General features: G+C 37.6%; 1 protein-coding gene across 3 annotated transcripts in view; it reads left to right on the top strand.

Moving 5' to 3' along the window:
- The window catches only part of HOMER1 (homer scaffold protein 1), a 161,476-nt gene that overhangs the window by 102,128 nt on the left and 32,598 nt on the right, over nt 1–26,750 (top strand). For all 3 annotated transcript variants that reach the window (XM_088839897.1, XM_088839898.1, XM_055437478.2), the window contains 3 exons: nt 16,906–17,062; nt 20,914–21,024; nt 21,637–21,717. In XM_088839897.1, coding sequence (XP_088696023.1) covers nt 16,906–17,062; nt 20,914–21,024; nt 21,637–21,717 — 349 coding nt within the window. The remainder of the gene's footprint in view (nt 1–16,905; nt 17,063–20,913; nt 21,025–21,636; nt 21,718–26,750) is intronic.

The raw sequence follows: 26,750 nt of genomic DNA, 5'->3' as shown, positions 1-26,750 counted from the left end.
AAAGAGGAGAGTGAAAAAGTTGGCTTAAAGCTCAACATTCAGAAAACAAAGATCATGGCATCTGGTCCCATCACTTCATGGGAAATAGATGGGGAAACAGTGTCAGACTTTTTTGGGCTCCAAAATCACTGCAGATGCTGATTGCAGCAATGAAATTAAAAGACGCTTACTCCTTGGGAGGAAAGTTATGACCAACCTAGATAGCATATTAAAAAGCAGAGACATTACTTTGCCAACAAAGGTCCATCTAGTCAAGGCTATGGTTTTTCCCATGGTCATGTGTAGATGTGAGAGTTGGACTGTGAAGAAAGTTGATCGCCGAAGAATTGATGCTTTTGAACTGTGGTGTTGGAGAAGACTCTTGAGAGTCCTTTCCAACCAGTCCATCCTAAAGGAGATCAGTCCTGGGTGTTCATAGGAAGGACTGATGCTAAAGCTGAAACTCCAATACTTTGGCCACCTCATGTGAAGAGTTGACTCACTGGAAAAGACCCTGATGCTGGGAGGGATTGGGGGCAGGAGGAGAAGAGGATGACAGAAAATGAGATGGCTGGATGGCATCATCGACTTGATGGACATGAGTTTGAGTGAACTCCGGGAGTTGGTGATGGACAGGGACGCCTGGCGTGCTGCGATTCGTGGGGTCGCAAAGAGTCGGACACGACTGAGCGACTGAACTGAACTGAAGCTTGGTATGTATGAAGCCTGCGTCACTGATCTTGGTATCATATGTGATAGCTTCAGACAAAAAATCTTTCAAAGTCACAGATTACAGAAGAAGTTTTAGGGCAAGAGAAATTCAAGTTTATGGGATGGATATGTTCAGATCTGTCACTGTTGCTAGAAAAACAATACAAAGCAAATATCCAAAGCAAATATCCTGCTGACAGTGATTTTAATTGTGTCATCTTCCTATTGCTAAAGTGGTGACCCTTGCTGAACTAATATGAAGTTGGAGTACAGCCAGTCTTCATCAGCTTGGCCAGTAAAGTTGGTTCTTGGAGTTTGGCTTCCATCTGGGCTGAGTAGGCAGACTTTAGAGGGGAATAGAAAAAAGGTCTGTCTTGATAATAGTCAGTCAGAGCAGACTAAGCTGTTACGAATTCTGAGCTATATTGCCTTAGTACCGTCTCCCTTTGTTAAAGTTCATTTATGTAATTCTTTTGATCAGGGTCCTTACTTTTCCGTATGATATACATAGCTCAGGTATACTTTAAATAAATGAAGTTAATAATGATGATCTGCCTCAACTAAAAAGCAGTAATAGTTGCAAGTAAAATTTTGTTCATACTACAATTCAAACTTAAGTGATTTGAAATTACGTCTTTTGACTCTGCCCTCATTTTTTAAAACAAATTTAAACTGAAATGCAGGGCTTCCCTGATGGCTCAGTGATTAAAAAAACCCTCCTGCCAATGCAGGAGACGTAGGTTTGATCCCTAGGTCAGGAAGATCCCCTGGAGAAAGTCATGGCAAACCACTCCATTATCTTGCCTGGGAAATGCCATGGGCAGAGGAGATTGAAGGTGGAGGAGAAGGGGACAACAGAGGATTGAGATGGTTGGATGGCATCACTGACTCAATGGACGTGAGTTTGAGTAAACTCCGAGAGTTGGTGATGGACAGGGAGACCTGGCGTGCGGCAGTCCATGGGATCGCAAAGAGTCAGACACGACTGAGCGATTGAACTGACTGACGGAGGAGCCTGGTGGGCTACAATCCATGGGGTCACAAAAGAGTTGGACACAGCTTAGTGACTAAACAGCAATAGCCAACTGAAATGCAAAAGTTCAGTGATTGTATCAGTAATAGTCAGTTAAATTATTAATTTAATAATACAATTATTATTGTATTATTATTAAGCAATTGGTTTCTAAAAAATGAAATTTTCTGTAACAAGAAATTGGAAATCAGGTTTTATTGAAAATTTATATTTTCAGTAAATATATTTACTAAATAATTTCTACTCAATTTTAGTTTTGACAAAGTCTCTGTTAATAGCATCTTTTCCATTCTTCCAGTACTGTGATTTTTATTCATAATGTTTTTCCTCATCAGTACTAAATATGGTGCTGAGCAATTTTTAGGATGGACTTTAAGTGACCTACTTTGTAAGAAACGGGCATCTTATTAGCCTCTAAAACTTACGGATAGACAGATAAAAATACTCATTTCTTTCTTGAATAAAGTATGATGATTATAATGCTCTTACCCTATAAATAAAAGGACAGGCTTAATATTAATTCATCTCATATTTTGTAGAAGATAGATGTGTACTCATAAGAGATAAGAGAAACATAATTGTTTATTTAGTATGTAAGTCTATTTCCCTGAAGACACCTCCCCAATAGAATACTCTAACATCAAGTTCTGCCTAAGTTTCCAATGGAAGTTTTTAGTCACTAATCAGTTTTTCTAAGAGGGAAACCAGCACAAGTATTGACTTGCATGAAGGTAACAGATGCGTAATTCACAGTATCACCCGGAGTAAATTCTTTTCTTTTCTCATTTATGAGCGAGCAGTAGGCTGGCTTTTTCTCCTTTCCTTTACTCCCTCTCTTCTCACCCTTCATAGTCAGAAATCAACCGTACCACTTTATGACCATCATTTTTGTTAACTTACTCTCCTACTCCTCATTAGCTTGATAAATGTATTAGGTCTACACCAAAGGTTTAAACTTATAAATAGTCTATCCTGTAGTACCTAAGGGTGACAGCAAAAATCATGGAGTGCATACCTGGTGTGGTTTCACTTGAATTATATCTAAGTTACTTATATCATTAATCAAAAATATCTCCTGTGAAATATTTAATGTTAAATCTTTTTAGCTTTATAGCTCACTGAAGATTCTTTCAGGATTCTTTATTGCCTGTACGTATACAAAAGGCACTAATGTTTGACTGTTAGGTGCTTTCTTCAAAGGTACTTTTATTTGGGCTGTTTACTCCTCAAAATCAATGAGAAGAGTTAGTATTAATCCTAATTTTACAAATGAGGAAACAGATGCAGTGAGATTAGATTACCTGCCTGAGGTCCTATAACTAGCAAATGACTGGAACCATGATTTGAACCGTGTCAATAACAGAGTTCTGAGCCTGTGCCTTTTGAAAATTGAGATGTAATTATAACATTGTATTAATTTTCGATGTTTCTGAGCCTATACTGTTAATCACTGTTTCACAGTTTGTTCTTGCTTAATGTGCACTTTTAACTGAATTGTTCCCATCTTAGAAATTTCTGTCTACAAACTGATACAGCTATGCATCAGGCATTTTGAAGTAATTTGCTTCAGATTAATAACTTCCTTAGAAAAGTCAATGGTGTTTCAGTTTCTTTACCAGAGCTAAGTTAAATTCTGTAGTTTAGCTGATTCTAGATGGCCTTTGATAAGACAACACTGTTATTTACATACTACCAGGAAAAAAACATTGTCAATTTAAACTGACTATAACAGCTCTTTCAGATATATTTATACATAGATGTTAATATATCTGTGTTAAGACTTTGGTACGTATGTAATGGATATAAAATAAATGGTTTAAAAGTTCCTATAATTTCATCAAAATTCAGAGTCCAACTGTTCGATTCACTTGGATTCTATAATTTATGTCCAGTGTTTCAACCCAGTATTGTCTTTGGGGCTGTCAATAACATCAGTGATACAGTGTTTCCTTAAAGACTACTCTTGTCTCTGAGATTTTCTTCCAAGCCATTCTTTATTAAAAGCTTTAATATCTAATTCCAATTCCATTCTGAACACTGTTTCCTAAGTGTGACCGTGTGATTTCCAGTTCATGACAGGTCTGTCTTTAAAACTTCATGGCAACCATGTCTTCATTTGTTTGCCAGTAGCCATCACATTCTGTATTGTGTGTTAATGCAAACATACCAGGCTCTGTGCAAAAATAATGGATTGTGAGACAGGGAAGGAATCTGAGCTGTGAAGTAAAACTTGGGAGATTATTATGGCAAACATTGAAAGCAAGGGTCAGAGGAAGCAGCAGTTTAGAGGGAGGTACCAAAAGGAGAGTAGGAACGGAGCAATGGGACCATCTGGTAAGAGGGTCCCAAGGATAAGCATAAGGATCAGGAAGTTGCTAGAATTACAATCAGCTTTGAGAGGCACCTTGTTAGGCATTTAGGCAAAATTAAGCTTTCAGCTATATCTAGTAGGCTTCCTGGTGGCTCAGAGGTTAAAGCGTCTGCCTGCGTCTGCCCCCAATGCAGGCGACCCAGGTTCAGTTCCTGGGTCGGGAAGATCCCCTGGAGAAGGAAATGGCAACCCACTCCAGTGTTCTTGCCAGGAGAATCCCATGGACAGAGGAGCCTGGTGGGCTTCTGTCCATGGGGTCGCAAAGAGTCAGACGCGACTGAGCGACTTCACTTTCGTTTTCACTTTTTCTATATCTAGTAGAAAAATCCTTTGGTATACTAGGCTCTTTAAATACTGTTTATGAACAATACAGAGTTACTTTCCTTTCATTTAAGAGGTATTTCTTTCCTTTTTTTAAAAGGGTAACTCATATTGTATCAATAAAGCATTTGTTTCTCAGTGGAACTAGCTTGGGTCCAGTGGGCCGGCATGAGGGCTCCTAGGCACACAGTTAGGCTGAAGTCCATGGTGGCTGCTTCTGCGTTCCCGGGTGTGGAGGGGGAGTGAGAAGAGAAACCGACAGGCAGGTCCTGAGACCAAGCAGTGTCTCGGGTGCCCACATCAGCTCTCCTCCTATAGTGAGGGAGTGACCTCCCTACCAAGATTAATGTCGAGAAATAAGCCTATTGCAACCTATCTTTAAATTCTCTTTTAAAAGCTTCTCTGGATATTTTTCGTGGTTTTACATAATTAACATGATTATTAGGAAGTATATACAAAGAACCCAGGGATAGGGGAGCCTGGTGTGCTTCCGTCTATGGGGTCACACAGAGTCGGACACGACTGAAGTGACTTAGCAGCAGCAGCACACAAAGAACTACCTTTTCAGAGATTGATCGTGGCTGCTGGGCCAGGAGGCATGGAAGAAAGGCGGCTTTCTTCAGTCCTGTAACTAACCATTCACGTGTAGGATTCACTCCACAGGTTAAAGAAGTGCATTGTTTGTGCCTAAGACTCTTATTATTTTGTTACATCTGTTAGATAGTACTTTTGAACAGGTTTTTCTTTTAGATTTTACATAACTAATTTAATGAAGTTTACTACTTTCTTTCTGATGTTAGATAAAGAAAAACAGTAAAATTCCAGTTTAAGGAACGTTTCAAATGATGTTTTTGGATTGTTTTGAACTCCCTCATCTGACTTCTAGAGCTGAAGCCAACAGGAAACCAACTGGTCCTTTTTGAAGGGAAACTTTACCGAACAGTCACAAGAATAAAGAATTATTTTGCCCTTATTCCAGCTACAGACATGAGGTCACAGTGGTATTTCAGTATCTCTTCTGACTCACTGATGTGTCCAGCTAAACAGTTCCTTCGTGAACAGTTAATGTGAAACTATCAAAACTGTACCTGTAAAAAAGGACCAAATTAGTAGCTAGAGAACCCCAACATTTATTAAACAAGTATTCTGAAATGTAACATGTCAATTTAAAATTTTGGTATCTGAATTAATCCCAAGGTATTCATTACCGCTAAAAGTCTGTGGCGGGGAGGAATGTGATATCTTAGAGTTGTAGATTAAAGCAAAGAACAGTGTTTTTGCAAAATTGCAAGAATGTGCCAAGTATTTAATATTATATGTAAGGGCTGATCACATCTGAGATAGCTCATGTGGACCTTCCTTCAGTTTGCTCTAGAATTCATTATAAGCCGGAATTGTGGAGGATATTCTAATACACTGAATGGTGAAAGGAATATATAAAGAAGCTGTAAAGAGAAAACAGAACAGACTGACAAAGAATCAAAAACATTTTATTTCCCGAGTTGTGCTCTAGAAAGACAGATTATTAAAGGAGTAGCTTATAAAGTACAAGAAGCAAGAATGCTCCCAAAGATTCAGATTTACCAATAAAGATGAAATTTTGGTTGCTACTGCAAAACTGCCTTAATGACACATACTTATTTACCTTGGAACCAAGTATAAAAAATGCAGAAACACAAAAACTTAGCATTGAACAGCTCTGCTATAGTATTCATTTTGGGCCTATTAGGTCTCAAATTGTTACAGTGTACTGTGCTCATGTGCAATATGCATAAAAATATTTGACATGACAATTTTTTCAGCATTTGTTTTTTAGTGCACTCAGCAGTACTTTGAGGCTCTGCAGAGGAAATAAGAAAAAGGTAAATGGGAACCCATTGATCAGCTTCTCTGTGGCCAGACATCACTACTTAAAATTCATTAGAGGTTCAGAACATGTTCAAGGGTATGAAGTTACAACAAGTTATAGTATTTCACAGCTTTGCATGTTCATCTTTCTGTTTCCTCCTCCAGGGGCGTTGTTTTAATTTTTTCCTGCCCAAATCAATTCTGATTGCACCTTTTCTGTGTCCCACTCCTGTCCTTTGTGTATCTCTGCCTCTCTAATCCTGTTTCTCCCATCTGCTTCTTATCACCATCTCCAGTTGCCCTCACCTCCTTCCTTTTTATTTCCAACTCTTTTATTTGTGTCACAGCTGTTCTGTTTCCTGCCCACCCAGTCTCTTCCTATGCCAACAAATACAGAGTGGAGTAGCTTAGAGACCATTCTACCCAATTTAAGAAGACCTGACTTTCCAGCCCTTATTATTTCGTAGTCCCACAAGTCACAGAAAGAGTATCTAGGAGGGCTTAGAAAGACTTTTTTTTTTCCTTTTAGTTGTGTGATGTTTTTTATTTGAAGAATAATATATAGTAAAATTCATCTTTTTTAGTATCTTGTTGTATGAGTCCCGACAAGTGTGTGCAGCTGTGTACACATCAACACTATCAAGGTAAAGAAAGGTTTAGTGGTCCTCCAAATTCTCTGCTGCTCATTTGTAGTCAGCCTGTCCCTGGTGCCTCAGCTTCTAGCAACCAGTTAATCTGTCTTTTTGTCCCTCTAGTTTTGCCTAGGGCTTCCCTGGTGGAGCTTCCTGTGTACCTCAGTCGGTAAAGCATCAGCCTGCAATGCAGGAGACCTGGGTTCAATTCCTGGGTTGGGAAGATCCCCTGGAGAAGGAAATGGCAGCCACTCCAGTATCCTTGCCTAGAGAATCCCATGGGTGGAGGAGTCTGGCAGGCTACAGTTCATGGGATAGCAAAAGTTGGACACAACTTAGTGCTATCTTTCTTTTCTTTACCTGGTGGCTCAATTGTAAAGAATCTGCCTACAATGCAGGAGACCTGGGTTTGATCTCTGGGTCAGGAAGATCCCCTGGAGAAGGGAATGGCAGCCCACTCCAGTATTCTTGCCTGGATAATGCCATGGATAGAGGAGCCTGGTGGACTACAGTCCATGGGGTTGTGAAGAATTGGACACAACTGAGTTACTAATACACATATAGTTTTGCCTTTCCCCTAAAGTCATGTAAATGGAATCATGTGTTAAAAAAAGAATGAAATAATGTAGCGTATAGCCTTTTTTTTTTCTTTTTAAAAAATTGTGGTGAAATGTATATAATGTAAAATTTATCATAGTCAGTGTTTTAAGTATACAGTTCAGTTCTTATGTGCTCAGTCATGTCTGATTCTTTTTGAACCCATGAACTATAGCCTGCCAGGCTCCTCTGTCCAGGGGATTTTCCAGGCAAGAATATTGGAGTGGGTTGCCATTTCCTTCTCCAGGGAATCTTTCTGACCCAGGGGTCAAACTTGTATCTACTACCTTGGCAGGCGGATTCATTACTGCTGAGCCACCAGGGAAGCCCCGAGCAGTTGAATTGTGTTAAGTATTATTGTGGAATCAATCTATAGAACTCTTTTCATCTTGCAGAACTGACATTCTGTACACCCTTTAAACAAAAATTCTCCATTCCTCTCTTTCCCTAACCCCTGCAAACTACACTTCCACTTGTTGTCTCTACAGATCTGACTACTGTCAGTAACCTGGTCTTCCCTGGTGGCTCAGTGGTAAAGAATCTGCCTGCAATGCAGAAGATGCGTGTTTGATCCCTGGATCAGGAAGATCCCCTGGAGTAAGAAATGACAATCCACTCCAGTATTCTTGCCTGGCAGATCCCGTGGACAGAGGAACCTGGCGGGCTACAGTCCGTGGGGTGGCAAGAGTCAGACAGGACTTAGCAACTAAACCACCACCATAGGAAACTTATATAGATGAAATCATATAGTATTTGTCTTTTTGTGACTGAGTTCATTTAGCATGATGTCCCCAAGGTTCTTCCATATTGTCGCAGGTATAAAAGTTTCCTTACATTTTCAGCCTCAGTAATATTCCACTGTATGTTTGATGTATATGCCACATATTGTTTATCCATGAGCCAGTGGACTGTTGGGTTGCTTCTGACTTTTGACTATCATGAATGATATGGTTATGAACACTGTTGTACAAATGCATTTTAGATCTTTACCAATAATTGGAATTACTAGATCATATGGGTAATATTCTAAATTTTTTGAGGGACTTCCATACTGTTTCTATAGCGACTTTACCATTCCCACCCATAGTGCACAAGGGTCCCAATTTCTTCACATTCTCACCAACATTTGTTATTTTCTGCTTTTCTGATAGCAGCCATCCTAACGGGTGTGAGGTGGTATTTCATTGTGAATCTGATTTGCATTTCCCTAATACTAGCAAGGTTGAACATCTTTTTAATTGTTTACTGGCCATTTGTGTATCTTCTTTGGAGAAATGTTTATTCTAGTCCTTTGTCTATGTTGTGATCAGCCTTTTGTTCTTGAATTGTAGGAGTTCTTCATATATTCTGGATATATGTTTTGCAGATTTATTTTCCAATTTGTAGGTTGCCTTTTCACTCTCTTGATTGTATCCTTCGATGCACAGAAGTTTTAAATTTTGCCATAGTCCAAATGTATCTGTTTTTTCTTTTATTGCCCATGATATATCCAAGAAATCATGTACAGTGTTATGAAGCTTTTCATATATATTTTCTCATGAAGAGTTTTATAGTTTTAGCTCTTTTGCTTAGGTCTTTGATCCATTTTTAGTTATTTTTTGCATATGATGTGAAGCACAGAACTAACTTCAGTCTTTTCCATGTGGATATCCAGTTTTCCCAGCACTGTTTGTTGAAAAAATTGTTGTTTTCCCATTGATGGGAACCATCAACGTGGCAACCATAGATTTGAAAATCATTTGATCCCATATGTGAGGGTTTATTTCTGGATGCTCCATTCCTTTGGTCTGTGTGTCTGCCTTTATGTCAATACTATATTGTTTTGATTACAGTAGCTTTGTAATAAGTTTGAAATCCGGAAATGTGAGACCTCTAACTTTGTTCTTGATTTTTCAAGATTGTTTTGTCTATTCAGAATTTCTTGAGATACCCATATGAATTTTAGGATGGATTTTTCTATTTCTCTGAAAAGCACTGTTGGGATTTTGATAGGGATTACATTGAATTTGTAGATCACTTTGTGTTGTATTGACATCTTTGCAATATTAAATCTTCCAATCCATCTCCATGGTATGTCTTTCTGTTTGTGTCTTTAATATCGTTCAGCAACTTATTTCCATTGTACAGGTCTTTCACTTTCTAGGTTAAGTTTATTCCTAAGTAGTTTATTTAATGCTGTTGTGAATGGAATTCTTTTCTTAATTTCCTTTACACATTGTTCAATATCTATAGAATCACAACTAATTTTCGTGTGCTGATTTTTATATCCTGCAGCTTTGCTGAACCCATTTGTTAGTTCTAACAGCTTTTTTTTGGAATCTTTAGGATTATATACATATAAGATCATGTCATCCACAAGAGAGATAATTTCACTTCTTCCTTTCAAATTTAGATGCCTTTTATCTATTAATTGCCTAATTCTTCTGGCCGGGACTTTCTGTAACTTGTTGAATTTTAAGTGGTGAAGTGGCAATGCTTATTTTCTGATCTTAAAGGAAAAGGCTTCAGTCTTTCACCTCTGAGTCTCATATAGTTATGTGCTTTTCTTATATGGCCTTTTTATGTTAGCAAATTTCTTTCTATTCCAAGTTTATTGAGTGGTTTGAATCACAAAAGGGTGTTGAAATTTTTCAGTGCTTCTTTTTTTTAACATCAATTGAAATGATCATGTGGTTTTCTCCTTCATTCTTGCTAATATGGTATCTTACATTGATTTTTGTTTGTTGATCCACTCTTGTATTCCATCCAGAATCTCTTTTCATTCTTTAATCGTGTCTTTCAAAGAGAATGTTTCAATTCTTATTCAATTCTCTTTTCTTAATTTTTAAAAATGGATCATCTTTTTGGTGTTGTATCTAAGCAAACTTTGCGTACTTGAGGGACACATAGATTTTTCTCTTATGATTTATTCTAGAAGTTTATATTTTGATTAATTTTTGTATAGAATATGAGATATGAGTCAAGATTCTTTGTTTTTCCTTTTGTATGTAGTTGTCCAGTTGTTTCAGTACTATTTGTTTAAAAGACTATTCTTTCTCCTTTGGGTTGCCTTAGACCTTTAATTATAACTATCTTCTTTTTTTAATTTTTTTATTTTACAATATTATATTGGTTGGTTTTGCCATACATTGACATGAATCCGCCCTGGGTGTACGAGTTCCCCTTCCTGAACCCCCCTCCCACCTCCCTCCTCCCCTTATCCTCCCTCTGGGTCATCCCCGTGCACCAGCCCCGAGCATCCTGTATCATGCATCAGACCTGGACTGGTGATTCATTTCACATATGATAATATACATGTTTCAGTGCCTTTCTCCCAAATCATCCCACCCTCGCCCTCTCCCACAGAGTCCCAAAGACTGTTCTATACACCTGTGTCTCTTTTGCTGTCTCGTATACAGAGTTATCATTTCCATCTTTCTAAATTCCATATATATGTGTTAGTATACTGTATTGGTGTTTTTCTTTCTGGCTTACTTCACTCTGTATAATAGGCTCCAGTTTCATCCACCTCATTTGAACTGATTCAAATGCATTCTTTTTAATGGCTGAGTAATACTCCATTGTGTATATGTACCAAAGCTTTCTTATCCATTCGTCTGCAGATGGACATCTAGGTTGCTTCCATGTCCTGGCTATTATAAACAGTGCTGCGATGAACATTGGAGTACATGTGTCTCTTTCAATTCTGGTTTCCTCAGTGTGTATGCCCAGGAGTGCGATTGCTGGATCATATGGCAGTTCTATTTCCAGTTTTTTAAGGAATCTCCACACTGTTCTCCTGTCTTCATTTTAATCATTATCAGATATTTTTCTGTCTTTGTGGAGATCCAAGTTTCGATTTTGTATCATAGTCTTCCACCTGAAGAACTTTCTTTAAATATTATAGTATATGTCTGCTGGTAATGAATTCTCTCAGGAGTTATTTGAAAAGCTATTTATTTATTTATTTCACTTCCATAGAAGTGAGAGTTATGTGTGAAAAGTTCTGAGTTGAGAATGTCACTCCTTTGTCTTCTGAATTACTTAGTTTGTGATATAATTGTTACTTTTTTTCCTCTATGTGTAATATGTTTTTGAGCTTTTTGGATTTGTGATTTAATGTATTTTATTATTTTTTGAAAATTCTTAGCCATTAGCTCGTCAGATATTTCTTCAGCCTTTTTATCTCTTCTCCTGGGATTCTAGTTAGACATTTGTTGAACAGTTTGGTATTGCCCCACGTCTTAGATGCCCTGTTTATTTTCATTCATTTTTATATTTGTGTTTCAGTTTGACTAATTTCTATTTGTCTGGATTCAAGTTCACTGACTTTTATGCATCTATGTCAGGTTTACTGATGAACTTGTCAGAAGAATTCTCATCTGTTATATTCTTTACTTCTAACATTTCCGTTTGACTTATAGTTTTCATGTCTGTTGAAATTCAACATGGAACAGTATAGGGTATCCTCCTTTTCCATTAAAACCTTTAATGTGGCTATTTCATATTCTTTGTTTTTGAAAATTTATTTTTAAGTGGAGGATAATTGCTCTACAATGCTGTCTTGGTTTTAACCGTACATCAACATGAATCAGCCGTAGGTGAACATCTGTCCTCTCCCCCTTGAACCTCCCTCCCATCTCCCACCCCATCCCACCCCTTTGGGTTGTCACGGAGCTCCAGACTGAGCTCCCCGCATCATACAGCATATTCTGTCCACGAGTCTGTTTGTGTCTGCATCTCTACTGCTGCCCTGCAGATAGGTGCACCAGTGCCATTTCCCTAGACTCCATATATATGCGTTAATATATGATACTTACTTTCTCTTACTGACACGTACTTCACTGTGTATAACAGGCTCTAGATTCACCCACCTCACTAGAACCGAATCAAATCTGTTCCTTTTTATGGCTGAGTGATATTCCACTGTATATTGTACCACAGTTTCTTCATTCATTCATCTGTCAGTGGGCATTTAGGTTGCTTCCCCTAGCTATTGTAAATAGTGCTGCAAAGAACTTTGGGTACATGTGTCTTTTAGAATGTGATTTTCCCAGGATATTGCCCAGTAGTGGGGTTGATGGGTCTTATGGTAGTTTTATTCCTAGTTTTTTAAGAAATCTCAGTACTGTTCTCCATAGTGACTGTATCAGTTTACATTCCCACCAACAGTATTCCTTGTTTTGACAAATTCTACATTGGCGTTGTCTTTGGGTATGACTCTCTTGATTGCTTTCTCTCTTGACAATAGGTTTTTTCCCCTTGCTGTTTTGGTATGTCTTATAATTTTTTTTTTAATTGATTGCTAGAAGCAAGGCATTCAATGAAGATAAATAGTATTTTCTCCTGGAGATGGGCCTGATTCTTCTGCTAGCCTGTTTGTATGAAGGTTAAACTGGTTTACTCAAGGGTTGACCTGGATTTGGAATTTGTTGTTGCTATGGTTACCACAGTGCACCACAGGCTTTAAACATGTCTAGCATTTCCTTGTGCATAGAGTTGGGATTTGATTGCTAGAAGGTTTTCTTACTGTTTCTGCTCCTCCCTCAGCTTTTGGTCTTTTCTGTGTACCTTTGCCTCAGAGGGGGTCTGTCTCTTGACCTCCCCCCAGTAGATGGCTGCTATCAGCTTGGTGGTAGAGGATAGGTTAAGATTCTCAGTTTTCCTCATCCACTCAATCTTGGGCAGGCACGGAATCCCAGGGTATCAGGGTAGGGTTTTCTTAGTGATCCTGTCCCTACCAGTAGCAGGTGAGTTCAGCCTTGTAAACTTGAGAGTCTTATGCAGGAGTTTCCTGCCCTTCCCCCAAGGTTGGAGAACTCAAATGGTCTCAGACTATTTTTTGTCCTTTTCACGGGCTGTTTTAGGGTTTTATTCTCCTACTTTTCCCCTGGCCACCACAGGTCTTCATCTGTGACTGGGAGGGTGAAAAGATTTTCTCCCCTTCTCCCATGGCTTAAGGCTTTGTTTCCATAGAGGGAAAGGGTCCTGACCATGCTTTGTGGCTTTTCCACAGTGATAGCCTCTCCCTTCACCCAAGGATCCCTGGAACTTCTGTCACTTTGGGGTTCAGGCCCAACAGAGTGGCACATGAATGCGTTTTGGTTCACTAGCCTGGAAGCTCTCCAAACCTCATCCTTTTGGGTTTTTATGAAGGCTCCATTACACAGGCATAATGGATTAAATCATTGACCGTTGGTGTCGCCGGTCCCTCTTCCCTTCCTCGTAATCTAGGATTGAGACTGAAAATTCCAACTCTTTTCACGTGGTTGGTTCCCTTAGCATTCAGTCCCCTCATCTTTAGGGCATCCCCCCAAGTCACCTCATTATGAATCACAATATTTTAGATACATAATGTGTTTAAGCTATACATAGTGTTAGTTTGTTTGCTAGGGCTACCCTAACAAATACCACAGGCTAGGGTGGCTTAAACAGTAGACATTTATTTTCTATAGGCTGGAAGTCTGAGAACGGGTTGTTGATGGCGTTGTTTCTTGAGCCCTGTCCTTGACTTGCAGGCGGCTGCTTCCAGTGTCTTCACATGGCCTTCCCCTCTGCGTGTTTGTGTTCTAATCTCTTTTTATAAGGACACTAGTCATATTGGATTAAGGATCACCCTAATTGCCCCATTTAACTACCTCTTTGCAGACCCTGTCTCCAAGTATACTCATATTTTGAGAACTGGGAGTTAGTACTGCAACATATTCATTCATGAGTGGACATAATTCAGACCAAAATGCAAGAAATTGAAAAAAAAAAAACAAAACAGTGGGAAATGTAGAACTTTCTGTGATGATAAATAGTTCTGTATTTTTGCTTTCCTGTATGGTATACGAAATGTACGCAAAGGGATACATTGAGAGGCTGAATTTTTTGGTTTGGTTTTGAGCACTTTAAATGGCCATATGCAGCTAGTGACTAACGTTTGGACAGTACAGATCTTAACTGTCTTCATTTGACATACAAAGAACTGAATATCAAAACAGCTGAGAGACTAATCTGATATCACACAAGTAATGATTGAAATAATTGCAAAGTAGACTGAGTTTTCACATTCTTAATGGGTTTTTCTACCTACAGATTGTAAAATAAAATCTAGAGAAATAAAATGTAAAACACTCCCATTTTCGTTCTTTTTCCTTTTATAAAGACAGGATAATCTTAGGTTACAACTGAGAAATTTTCAACATACGTGTTTTAGAAATATTCAAGATCATTTTCTCTGCTCTTTAATTTTTAAGAGGTTTGATACTTGCGTATATCAAGTGTTTAAATTAATTTAATAAGAATTTTATTGTCAGATTGTAAAGTCTATTTAAATATAACTAATGTCTATAGTGGAAAAATTGGTAGATGGTTTAAAAATCCATATTCAGTTAGGGCAGATGAATCAGTGCATCAGAAAATCTGAATCTGAAAAATCATTCCACAAAAGAAGAAATGGGAAGTGCTTTCTCTTTAAAGATAGAAATGGGTTGTTAAATTAATGTGTGTTAGTCAGTCGTGTCTGACTCTTTGTGACCCCATGGACTGTAGCCTGCCAGGCTTCTCTGCCCATGGAATTCTCCAGGCAAGAATACTGGAGCAGATTGTCATTTCCTTCTCCAGGGGATCTTCCCAACCCAGGGTTGAACCCGGGTCTTCGGTATTGCAGGCTGATTCTTTGCTGTTTGAGCCACCAGGGGAGCCTGTTAAATCAATAACTTGTTTGATTTTGTCCTTTCACGTTTGATTAATGTTTTTCTGTAAACTTCAGAAAAGATGTTAAGTTTTCATTTAAAACTAATTTTAGTTAGGAGGGGGTTCAAAAGAGAGGGGATATATGTTTACCTGTCACTGATTCATGCTGAGATTTGACAGAAAACAACAAAATCCTGTAAAGCAATTATCCTTCAATTAAAAATAAATTTTAAAAAGATGAATAAATAAAACTAATTTTAGAATTGCAGAAAAAGTACAAAAACTATACAAAGAATTTCCATACACCCTCACCCAGCTTACCTTCATTTTAGCACTTTACATAACCATAATATAATTTTCAAAACCAAGAGATTAACATTGATACAATATTCCTAACTAAGCTACAGATCTTAATTTTCACCAGTGTCCCTTTTATGTTCTCGGAACCCATCTGGATCCCACATTGTATTTAATTATTTCTTCTAAGTCTTCTCCATTCTGTTTCTCAGACTTACCTTTTCTGGACACTTTCAAAGTGTGCCAGGTTTTTTGTAGAATGTTCCTCAGTTTGTATGTTTTTTCAAAATTGGAATGATGGTTATGCATTTTTGGAAAGAATCCCACAGAAATGGTCTTGTCACACTGATATGTATTCTTCCTGGTGATGAGCTTTAGAAATATTGATGATTGAAATGCTTTCTTTTATACTATATATATTAAGATTACTATAAAATATCAATTCACCGAAACATTTGCTCTGTGATTCAAATAACTTCTCAAAAACTAAAATTCTGATTAAAGAAAGCTATTATCATTACTAGTTAGTTAATGGGGTGAGGTTAGTAGAATTTCACGAATAGGAGTTAAGTTGTTCAATAAGGAGAAAGAGAAACCACCTTTTTTTTTCTTTGAAATTGGGTAATTCTTTCTTCATTGGAAAGTTAAAGGAATTATTGAGAGGGGACTTCTCACTTAACAGAATTGTGTTTGTAATTGAAAATCGTGTTTGTTGAGATACTTAACTCTGGGTAGCTTAACAAGTAGAACACAAAATGAGGGAAAAGTGATTGGTTTAGCTTTGTTCTTTTTTTTTTTTATTTTTTTTATTTTTTTTATATCTAAAAAAGAATTTTATTAAAAAAGCACAAATGCAAAGAAATGAACAGAGGAAAATTTATGCGTCGAACCTGGGCTGGTCACTTATGATAATATACATGCTACAATTCCATTCTCTCCAATCATTCCACCTTCACCCTCTCCCACAGAGTCCCAAAGACTGTTCTAAATGCCTATGTCTCTTTTGCAATAAGCCAGAAAGAAGAACATCAATACCGTATATTAACGCATATATATGGAATTTAGAAAAATGGTAACCTGAACCCTGTATAGCTTTGTTCTATAAGTGACACTGGAATTCTATCAGAGTTGTTAGTACCAAGTTCAGTTTATTTCAGCAGATTTTTATATTTGGGGCATTTAAAAACTCTGAATAAGATAAAATAGATCAACTTGATTTATTTATTAAATAAATCAAATAAATCAATTTCAAAAGAAATACTTATATTTATTTATTTGATAGGTTTTATTCACTAGGAGCATTTAAGAAAAATATTTGTGTTTTTATTCTTTGGGGGTAGTCTTTGAAACATTTTTGAATTATAAACCAAATCTCAGAACTGAGTACTGCTGTCTCTTTAACAAAAGTCAATGTAGTGAGGGGAATTTTCTTAAAATTTTCTTTTCTTTTACTTTAGTTCAGCAATCAGCAAACACTGGGAGGCTGAACTGGCTACCCTCAAAGGAAACAATGCCAAACTCACTGCAGCCCTGTTGGAGTCTACTGCCAATGTGAAACAATGGAAACAGCAACTTGCTGCCTATCAAGAGGAAGCAGAACGGCTGCACAAGCGGGTGAGTGCAGGGCTGCTCTCCATGCGGATTCACAGCCAACCAGCCAACAGAGTTTCTTAATTTACATGCAGATTCAGCACAGGGACCTCTGCTGGAGATTTTTGTTGGTTATCAAAACATATGTATGGGTTGTATTATATGTGGGTTTATTAGTTAAGAAAATAGTTTTCTGCAGTTTCCTGAGAATGAAGGAACTTGGACAGCTTCGGAGTCCAAACACCCAGTTTCACACTCCTTGTGTGCCACTTGTTAGCTGTCTGACCTTGGGTAACTTATTCCCCTCTTTCTGCTCGGTATTCTTATCTGTAAAATAGGAACAATAATACAGACTCTGTACAATTCCTGAGAAAATCGAGATACTGCACTGACATGTAATTACACTGAAGCAATGATAATGCTTTTATTATTTTACTTTATTTCTTAAAGAACAATTTGAAAAATACAGGTAGAAAAGTCTTTATAAAAGTTAAAGATAATAACTTTAATTAGAAATATGGGGCAATAATACAAATATGGGGCAGTAAAAGAAAAATTAATATCAGGAGACCAAACAATTTCTTATAAAGAATTTTTTAATCCAAAGTATGTGCATTCACCCAACAGGAAGCCAGTGCTACTAGTTTCTGTTTTTAAAAATGATTTCAAAGAAGTGAACTCCATAGACGTTAGGAAATGGGCTTAGTATCAGAACAGAATTTGAGGAGTATAATAAGACCAGGAGGACAGGGGAGGTAAGATTGAAGTTAAATAGAAACAGGAGGGAGAGTAAGAACCTGAGTAAATACCTTTCTATCCTAAGTTTAAACTTAATTCATGAGGGGAAGAGGGAAGTTGTTGTTTAATGAAGATAGTGTCCCATCTTGGAAGATGAAAAGCTCTGGGGATCTGTTTCACAGCAGTGTGAATATACTTAATGACACCGAAGTGAAAGTGAAGTCGCTCAGTCGTGTCCAACTCTTTGGGACCCCATGGACTGTAGCCCACCAGGCTTCTCCATCCATGGGATTTTCCAGGCAAAAGTACTGGAGTGGGGTGCCATTTCTTTCTCCAGTGGATCTTCCCGACCCAGGTCTCCAAATACCACCAACCTGTATGTTTAAAAGTGGTTAAGAGGATAAATTTTTACCATGATTTTCATTGTGCTTTTTTACCACAATTAAAAAAAAAACAACTTAGGATAATTGACTTATAATCCAAAAAACATTCATTGAGGCGCTATCCTTTTTATGTATTCCTTGACCCTGAGAGTTTTTTGCTTTAAGTAGTCAATTGAATTTTATTATGAAACAAAGTATTTTTATTTACTCACATTATTTCCAGTGCTCTTCTTTCCTTCCTGTAGATCTGAATTTCCATCATGTATCACTTCTCTTCAGTCTGAGTAAACTTCTGTAGGATTTTTTTGTACTTCAAGTGCACTGGCAACAAATTCTCTCAGCTTTTGTATATATGTATGTGTATAGATAGAGATTTTTATCTTTACTACAGGTTGTGTTTTCCTATTTCTTCATATGTCTAGTCATTTTTGATTATATATTGATCATGGTAAATGAGATGATGTTATAGAGCCCATAGATTCTGTTATCTGCCTCTGAATATTTAGTGCTAATTTTTGTTTGAGCAAGCAGTGAAATTACTGAGTGTCATCATCCCTTAGTATCTGATGGAAATTGGCTCTAGTGCACCACCCCCTGCCCTACCTCACAGGAAGTAAAATCCGTGAATGCTCAAGTTCCTTATGTAAAGTGGAATAATACAGTCATTCCTTTGCATCCATAGGTTCCCCATCCACCATGAGTACAGAGGGCTGGCTGTACTTTGAAGTTTTGGAGGTGTAAACTTCTGCTTTAGTATTTGGTCTGTTTCCATTTTGTTCTTAAGTCAGGGGGATTTTTTGAGCCCTTGGAAATCTTTATTTCTAAGGCATAATCCTCCTGGGGCTTCAGTGGGAAGCTTGAAGTGCTCACTAAGAAACCGACTTTGGTGTTGACACTGACCTTGAAGTGTCTTCTCGGCGGTGAGCGCTGCCACACCTTAACGCTCTTTCCTTCTAGCATTTCTCCCGCACCCCTGAACCCCTGTGATTCCCACATTTACATGTTTGCTTCAGAAGTCAGCCGAAGATTTGGGGGATGTCTGTATGCTTTTTAAGGGGTGTTTTTTTCATACAGTTCCCTGAATTTCGATTTGCTTCAGTTGTTCTAAGGCATCCCCGACTCCTCAGAATTCTTTGGAAAAATAAGAGCTCAGATTTTTGCTTGCATTCTCATCAGGCAGTGCAGCCAAACTGCACAGTGCCTTCAGGCAAAAAGATGTGTAAATGTGTATCTCACGCAGTATGATGCTTTCTTTTGGTCACTCACCAGGGCCTTCTAACGTTGATGTTTACATTTTGCCCATGATTTTGTTATCTGGGTGAAAGTTAATCCAGTAAAAAATACTCCAACCTTATCAAGACTGGAACTGCTCATGAGGAATGTATTGCCTAATGCACAAAGAAAACTAATATATATTAGACAATAGGGAAAAATTCCCAAGATTTTTGAACAGATGTTCAGTGTTGTGGACCAGAAGACAGGAGAGCCTGAGCACTGAGGAGATAGAAATGGCTTTCTAGAGAAGGGCATTCTAAGCTAAGTATTGAGGGGTTGATTAGTTCTGAATGGTTTTCAGAGGTAAGAGAAGACAGTCTAGTTAAACCAACAGATGGATATTAGCGTGGTTTGTTGACAGTTCATGCATACTAGGTGTCTTGAGCAATGAGGTGTTTACATAGTTTGCAGCCAGCTTTTGGAGGACTGAGAGGTTAGGTCTGATGCTGTGAGAAAGGTGAGCCGTTGAGAGGCTTTGAGTGGGGCAGTCACCCAGTGAAAGAAGGGTGTTAGCAGTTTTCAGAAGACATAAAAATAGACAAAGGATATAATTAGGTCCAGTGGCAGGCCATTGGTTTTGTTTACACCTGTATGACAAGGGTCTGCTCAAGGCTCTTAGAGCATGAGTAGAAACCAAGAAAATGATATGAGAGGAGAGTGACAGAATGTGGTGTTAATTCAATATTTGGAAAATGTGAGGGAGAGAGGTTTGCTGTTTCCTTAATAGTCTACAATTTATTGTATTCTAACCAATCAAAATGTATGAGCTCCTGACATGTAGAGAATTTTGATAAGGTGTGTGTTTTTATGTTGACTTCTGTCTGTGTTGACTGTAATTTTGGATGGCATAGCCTTTAGAGACAGTGCCCTTCTCTGTTCTTTAAAAAAATAGCAAGTGCCCATTAAAAGTTAGGTTGCTGTCTGGGCCCTCAGTAAATTTGGACCGCATAGAGGACTCTTCTCCTTTGCTGTAAGAGATCCTACTGATGTTAAGATATTCTAGTATCAAGTGATTTGAGTTGTATTTTAAGCATATCTTTTCTTCCAGATTCCTTTACATTTTAGAAGTGTATTTGAATATTTTCTCACTTCTGCAAGGCCAGTTTTCAGAACCCATATTTAATTTAAAGGCTACAGATGGAGGGCAGATGGCTGGTTTTGAATTTGTTTTCAGAAAACGTTTTTAAAGAAGACTTTTATTATAGGAGTTTTCTGCTGTCATTAATCACTTAATTTAAGTTTTCCTAACTTTTTCATGACCAAGTCTAACTATCTTCTTTGGTCTTTTTCCTTAGTCCTAAATTGATATTTTTTTAAAGAATCAATTCTACTCATTCTACCCTGTCTTAATATTTCTCAGTTAATTTTCATATATTGATTCAAAATTCATTATACACCTATGAAGGACTTACTGTATGTCTTCAGCATGAAATCCTGTGAAATTGTCACGATTTAGTTTATGTTCTCATTTGATTTTAGGTGACTGAGCTTGAATGTGTTAGTAGCCAAGCAAATGCAGTGCATACCCATAAGACAGAACTAAATCAGACCATTCAAGAACTGGAGGAGACACTGAAGGTGAAGGAAGAGGTAATCTGCTACTTCTCACTCGTCAGTAATCTCACTGAAATATGTGTACAGTTTTGGAGTCTATATCCGATTTAAGGGTATTTTATGCAATAAGGTTGTGGGGTGTTTTTAGGATGAGATTTTTCTGAGTGACACTAAGCTTGTTCACATTTTCCCCATCGCTGTGTCTGTTGTTATGAACTATGGTGAGGCAGTCAGACTGAGATACTGCCTCTTTCCTTCTGTATGAGAGTTGCATTCATACAATCAGCAGAAAACCATTAGAAGTTAAATGAATTTCACAAGCTGTTGCTTTTTCTAGTTTCCAGTCAAAAGATCTAATACTTAAGGAAAGAGTTATATCCACAAAGCTTGAAGCAATCTTAAAATGTTCAGATTTCTGTTTCTAAGCAGTGCTGTACCAAAGCCACCAAGTTGACTTGCTTCAGATTATTCTGTGCTAGACAGCATACCCATTAAGATGAATTTATCCCTTGAAATCAGTACAATGGAAATTTTTTAAACACCCTTTTTCTAGGGACTGGGACAGTAATTTCAGGGAAAAATAAAGCCTTCTCTTTCCTTGATATAGTTAAAATATTGTTGTTAAAAATATTGCACTACTTTTTCTAGGAAATAGAAAGATTAAAACAAGAAATTGATAATGCCAGAGAACTGCAAGAACAGAGGGACTCTTTGACTCAGAAACTACAGGTGAGCTTTAATAAAATTTTTATTCATTTCTGCATAGAAAGTCATCAATCTTTCTTTCATATAGTAATGACTTTTTCCCTTCAACTCAGTTTTGAAGGTTTTTGGTCATTTTTCTTTTCTAGAACTTCTGATTCATGCCTGATGGTTGACTTTTCAAAAATTACTTGATTCATCTAAGTAGCTTACCATAATAGATGGTCATTTATAAATTCTTTGTCTTTAGTAAATTATTTTAGAAATGTCTGCTTTTAACATAAAAAATGTTCTGAACTTAAAGAAAATGTCTCAAATGGAGTATATTCAAATAGTTTAGGAATTCTGCTCATCTTTTTTCACACCGAACTAATATATGAATTACAGCAGTAGTTGTGCCCTAAGGGAAATCAAGGCAGTGTTCTTTTCCTTTCTTTGCTCTAATTAATTTTACTCACTTTTCTCTGCATAAATAGTATGCTTTCTGACTCTTAATTCATGTACATGTATCCTGTGTCAGTGGTAGTCGGCCATAGTTAGGGAAGATGTTTTTCAAAATTACAGCCAGAATCTCCTCCTGTCAGCCCAGACGCTTTTCTTATTCCTCCTAGCCTCAAGAAGAGTTAGGACCACTTCAAGGTTTGGAGTAGAAACAAATGTAAATATGTATAGAGTGAGGTTTTCCAATCCTGAAAACCTAGGATTGGAAGGAGTATCTAGATTATAATAAGAACAAGCAATATTTATTGAGTGCTCACCGTGTACCAGACACTGCACTTCATTTATGCATTTAATCCATGTAACAGCCATGTGAGGAAACTAAGGCTTAGATAAGTTAACTTGTTCTACTGCTTCAGTGAGCACAAACTCTGACAGTAGAGACATTTCAAACAAACAAGTTCTTCATATGAAATAGTTCCCTCTTTTTCTCCCATCACTGACTTTCAGCAGTCTAGGAAAATGAAGTTGCTTGTTTTGATCTGCCCTATTAAATATTGTTTCTATATTTTAACTGTCTGTGTAGATTAGTGGTTCTTAATTAGGAGTAGTTTTGTGCCCCAGGGAACATGCATCCATGTGGGGAGACAATTCTGATTTTTACAGCTTAGATGGTGGAATTGATCTCTAGTAGGTTGGGGCTTCCCAGGTGGCACTAGTGGTAAAGAATCTGCCTGCTAATTCAGGAGACACGAGAGAGGTGGGTTCTGTCCCTGGGTCAGGAAGATCGTCTGGAGAAGAAAATGGCAACCCACTCCAGTATTCCTGCCTGGAGAATTCCATGGACAGAGGAGTCTGGCAGGCTGCAGTTCATGGGGTCATGAAGAATTGGACGCAACTGAACATACACACAGGTTGAAGCCAGAGTTGTTAACTGAACATTGAATTATCCAGCCCCAAGTTTCAAGAGTGCCAAACTTGAGAAAAACTTGGTGTAGAATTAAAATAAGAAACATATGATCAGGGCTGGAACAAATGGTGGAAATGCAGGCTAGTTTTGTCTTTTGGTTTGGTTTGGCACCCATTGTTTAATTACTTGCTTTGATATAGGCAGTTGCTAAGCATTTACTCGATAGGGCTTCCCTGGTGGCTCATTGGTAAAGAAGACTGCCTGCCCATGCAGGAGACAGAAGTTCGATCTTTGGGTAGGGAAGATCCCTGGAGAGCGAAATGGCAATCCACTCCAGTATTCTTGCCTGGGAAACTCCATGGACAGAGGAGCCTGGTGGGCTACAGTCCATGGGGTCGCAAGAGTTGGACACGACTTAGCAACTAAACCATCACCACCAAGCACTTACGTACAATATTTCTAACTCTTATAGCAACAGGTGTGGTATCCCCGTCTTCAAGAAAAAGCAGCAGTTCTGAGGTGTTGACAAGTTTAATTAAGGCACTGAGCTAGAAAATAGTGAAGACTGGATTTGTTTCGATTTCAAAATCTCTAATCTATATTACCACACTGTTTCAGCAGGCAGGCGTCCAAGCCATCCCTAACTATTCTTGGGGAAATTTTTTTCAGTTATGTACACATTTATATTGTCTCAGAGAAACTAGTGTGTTTCATCATTGATGGAGCAGTAATTGAATTTTACAGCTGGCACCTAGAATTGTTACTATCAATTCTTACCTGTTTCTTCATTGAATATCAGAAATACTTATCAAGACAGCCTACCTGTACTAGGACAGGGAAGCTTTCAGAAAACCTAAGGGTGAATTCTGAAAGGCCAACCCACCAAAATAGCCTGTATGTTTTTTCTAGTTTGAAGAAAGTTCCTCCTTTATGGCCTAGTCCCTCCTACCTAAACATCTACATGTCAAAAGTTCCATCACTCTTGAATTCTTAAATTCAGTCCAAAAAATTGGGATCATTAGTTTCTGAAATGGTAGAGGAACTTTGAAATTGCAATGCGTGGGTTTGGATTGTAGCTATGAATTTGGATAAAAAACATAGTTTGGAAAAATTTTAAGTAGTTTTGATTTTTTTTTTAGTTTGCAAGTTGTTTTTTCTTTAAATATCAATGTAACATATGCTCATTGTAAAAAATTTAGAAAAATGTAACTTAACAGAAAAAAAAACCATACTCCCATCATCCTAAGGCAAAATGTTGAGAATTTCCTTCCTTCAGAGTTTTTGTGGATAACTTTTTCTTTATGTGAGACATATAGATGGCAATTTTTTGTCTTGCTTTCCTAACAATGTTGTGTCATAACTGCATATGTCATATGGCTGAATAGTATTCTGCATAGGTATACCATAATTTTCTTCCAGCATTTTTACAGGGATGGTCATTTGGTTTCAACATTAATTGTAATAATGTTATAATGTATCTTTTTACATAAACCTTGCCTTTCTTATTATTTCTTTAAGATGAACTTTTAAAGAATTACTTGGTGTCAATGTTTTGAAATTACTTATACTGAGAAACTAGTGTCTGGAACAACGGGATACCCTCTGGATCTTAGTCTCCTCTCATTTTTGCTTCTGATAGGGAACAAAGGGGAACTTATTTTTTTTTTAGTATTACCTTTTTTTTTTATTACAAGTTTTCAATATGTTTATCGTCATCTTTTTGTATCTTGAAGGCACGAAGTGCATTTTTACCGTATAGTATATGGCATATCCTTGCCTGGAGTTCTGAGTCCCCAGGTCTTTGAATGGGCTGCTTTCTACGGAAATTAGGACTTGGCTGACATGTTCATTTCACTGGTTTCCCTCTTTAAGCATTGTTCCGCAGGCCTCCCCACCACCCAGTGCTCTGTGTGAAATCACCCTGTCTTATTTTCCTTGTAGCAATTATCATTGAATCAAATGATATCGTTTTTTTTAATTTATTTAAAAAATTTTTATTTTGAAGTAATTTCACCTGGGAAAGTTGCAAGAATAATGTACCTTTCACCTATATCACCAGATGTTAACATTTTTGCCATATTCATTTTCATTTTATCATGATGGAATTCTCTCTGTATTCTTTTTTTATATATAAATAGCTGAGAATAAGTTCCAAATATGATATCCCTTTACCTCTAACACTTTAATGTATATTTTCTTTTTCTTATATATAATTTTTAAAGATAATTTTTATTGAGGTATATTTGATTTACAGTGTTATGTTAGTTTCTGCTTGCAGCAAAGTGAGTCAGGTATACATACACATAAATCCACTCTTTAGATTCTTTTCCCATATAGGTCATTAGAGAGTATTGAGTAGAGTTCCCTATGCTTTACAGTGGTTCAGTTGCTCAGTCATGTCCAACTCTCTGTGAGCCCATGGACTATAGCACGCCAGGCTTCCCTGTCCATCACCAGCTCCCAGAGTTTGCTCAAACTCATGTCCATCGAGTTGGTGATGCCGTCCAACCATCTCATCCTCTGTCAACCCCTTCTCCTCCTGCCTCCAGTCTTTCCCAGCATCAGGGTCTTTTCCAGTGAGTCGACTCTTTGCATCAGGTGGGCAGAATTTTGGAGCTTCAGCTTCAACATCAGTCCTTCCAATGAATATTCAGGGTTGATTTCCTTTAAATCGACTTGTTTGATCTCCTTGCTATTCAAGGGACTCTCAAGAGTCTTCTTATTAGCTATCTCTTTTATATAGAGTAGTGTGTGTATGTCAATCCCAGTCTCCCAGTTTGTCCTTTCCCCTTTGGTAACCATAAGTTTGTGTTCTACATCTGTGACTCTATTTCTGTTTTGAAAATAAGTTCATTTGTACCCTTTTTTAAATTCTAGGTATAAGCGATATCATATATTTTACTTCACTCAGTATGACAACCTCTTCAATGTGTATTTTCTAAGAATAGAACAGTCTCTTACATAACCATCAAAATCAAGAAATTATCTAAAGACTTTATTCAAATTCCCAATTGTCCTCTTTATAACAGAATATTAAAAATTGTTTTTTTTCCCCAGGATTCATTCGAGGATCACAAGTTGCATTTAGTTGTCATGCCTATTTATTTTGATGTTAAATTGTCCCAGATTTGGCAAGGGGGAACCTTTTTAATCCTGCTTCTGTGTCTTTGGATTTGACCCTATCATTTTTTAAAGAACTTCATGTTTTAATTCAACTAGATATTCTAGGTTCACCTTGTATTTCTCAGTTCCAGCCTTGAAATTAGCTATTTCTTCAAGCAAAATTTTCTTTTAGTAAAGTTTGGTGTTTAGAAACCAGGTTCTGGGCATTAAATATAGTTTTTGCTATTGAGATGTTATTGTGTCTGCTGCTGCTGCTAAGTCACTTCAGTCGTGTCCGACTCTGTGTGACCCCATAGATGGCAGCCCACCAGGCTCCCCCGTCCCTGGGATTCTCCAGGCAAGAACACTGGAGTGGGTTGCCATTTCCTTCTCCAGTCATTGTGTCTAGGCCCTCTTAATTATCAGAGCTAGAAATATGCACATATCACATTATGTTCATTACAATAACTATATTGGGGAAAAAAAAACCAACCCTGAAACCATATTCATTTAGTTCAGTCGCTCAGTCGTGTCTGACTCATTGCGACCCCATGAATCACAGCACACCAGGCCTCCCTGTCCATCACCAACTCCCGGAGTTCACTCAAAC

Source organism: Moschus berezovskii, chromosome 9 (assembly GCF_049115385.1).
Source record: "Moschus berezovskii isolate FMDL1 chromosome 9, NW_MosBer_1.0, whole genome shotgun sequence".
Taxonomy (NCBI): Eukaryota; Metazoa; Chordata; class Mammalia; order Artiodactyla; family Moschidae; genus Moschus; species Moschus berezovskii.
Note: the sequence above shows the minus strand (reverse complement) of the source record. Positions and strands in the feature narration are given on the sequence as shown.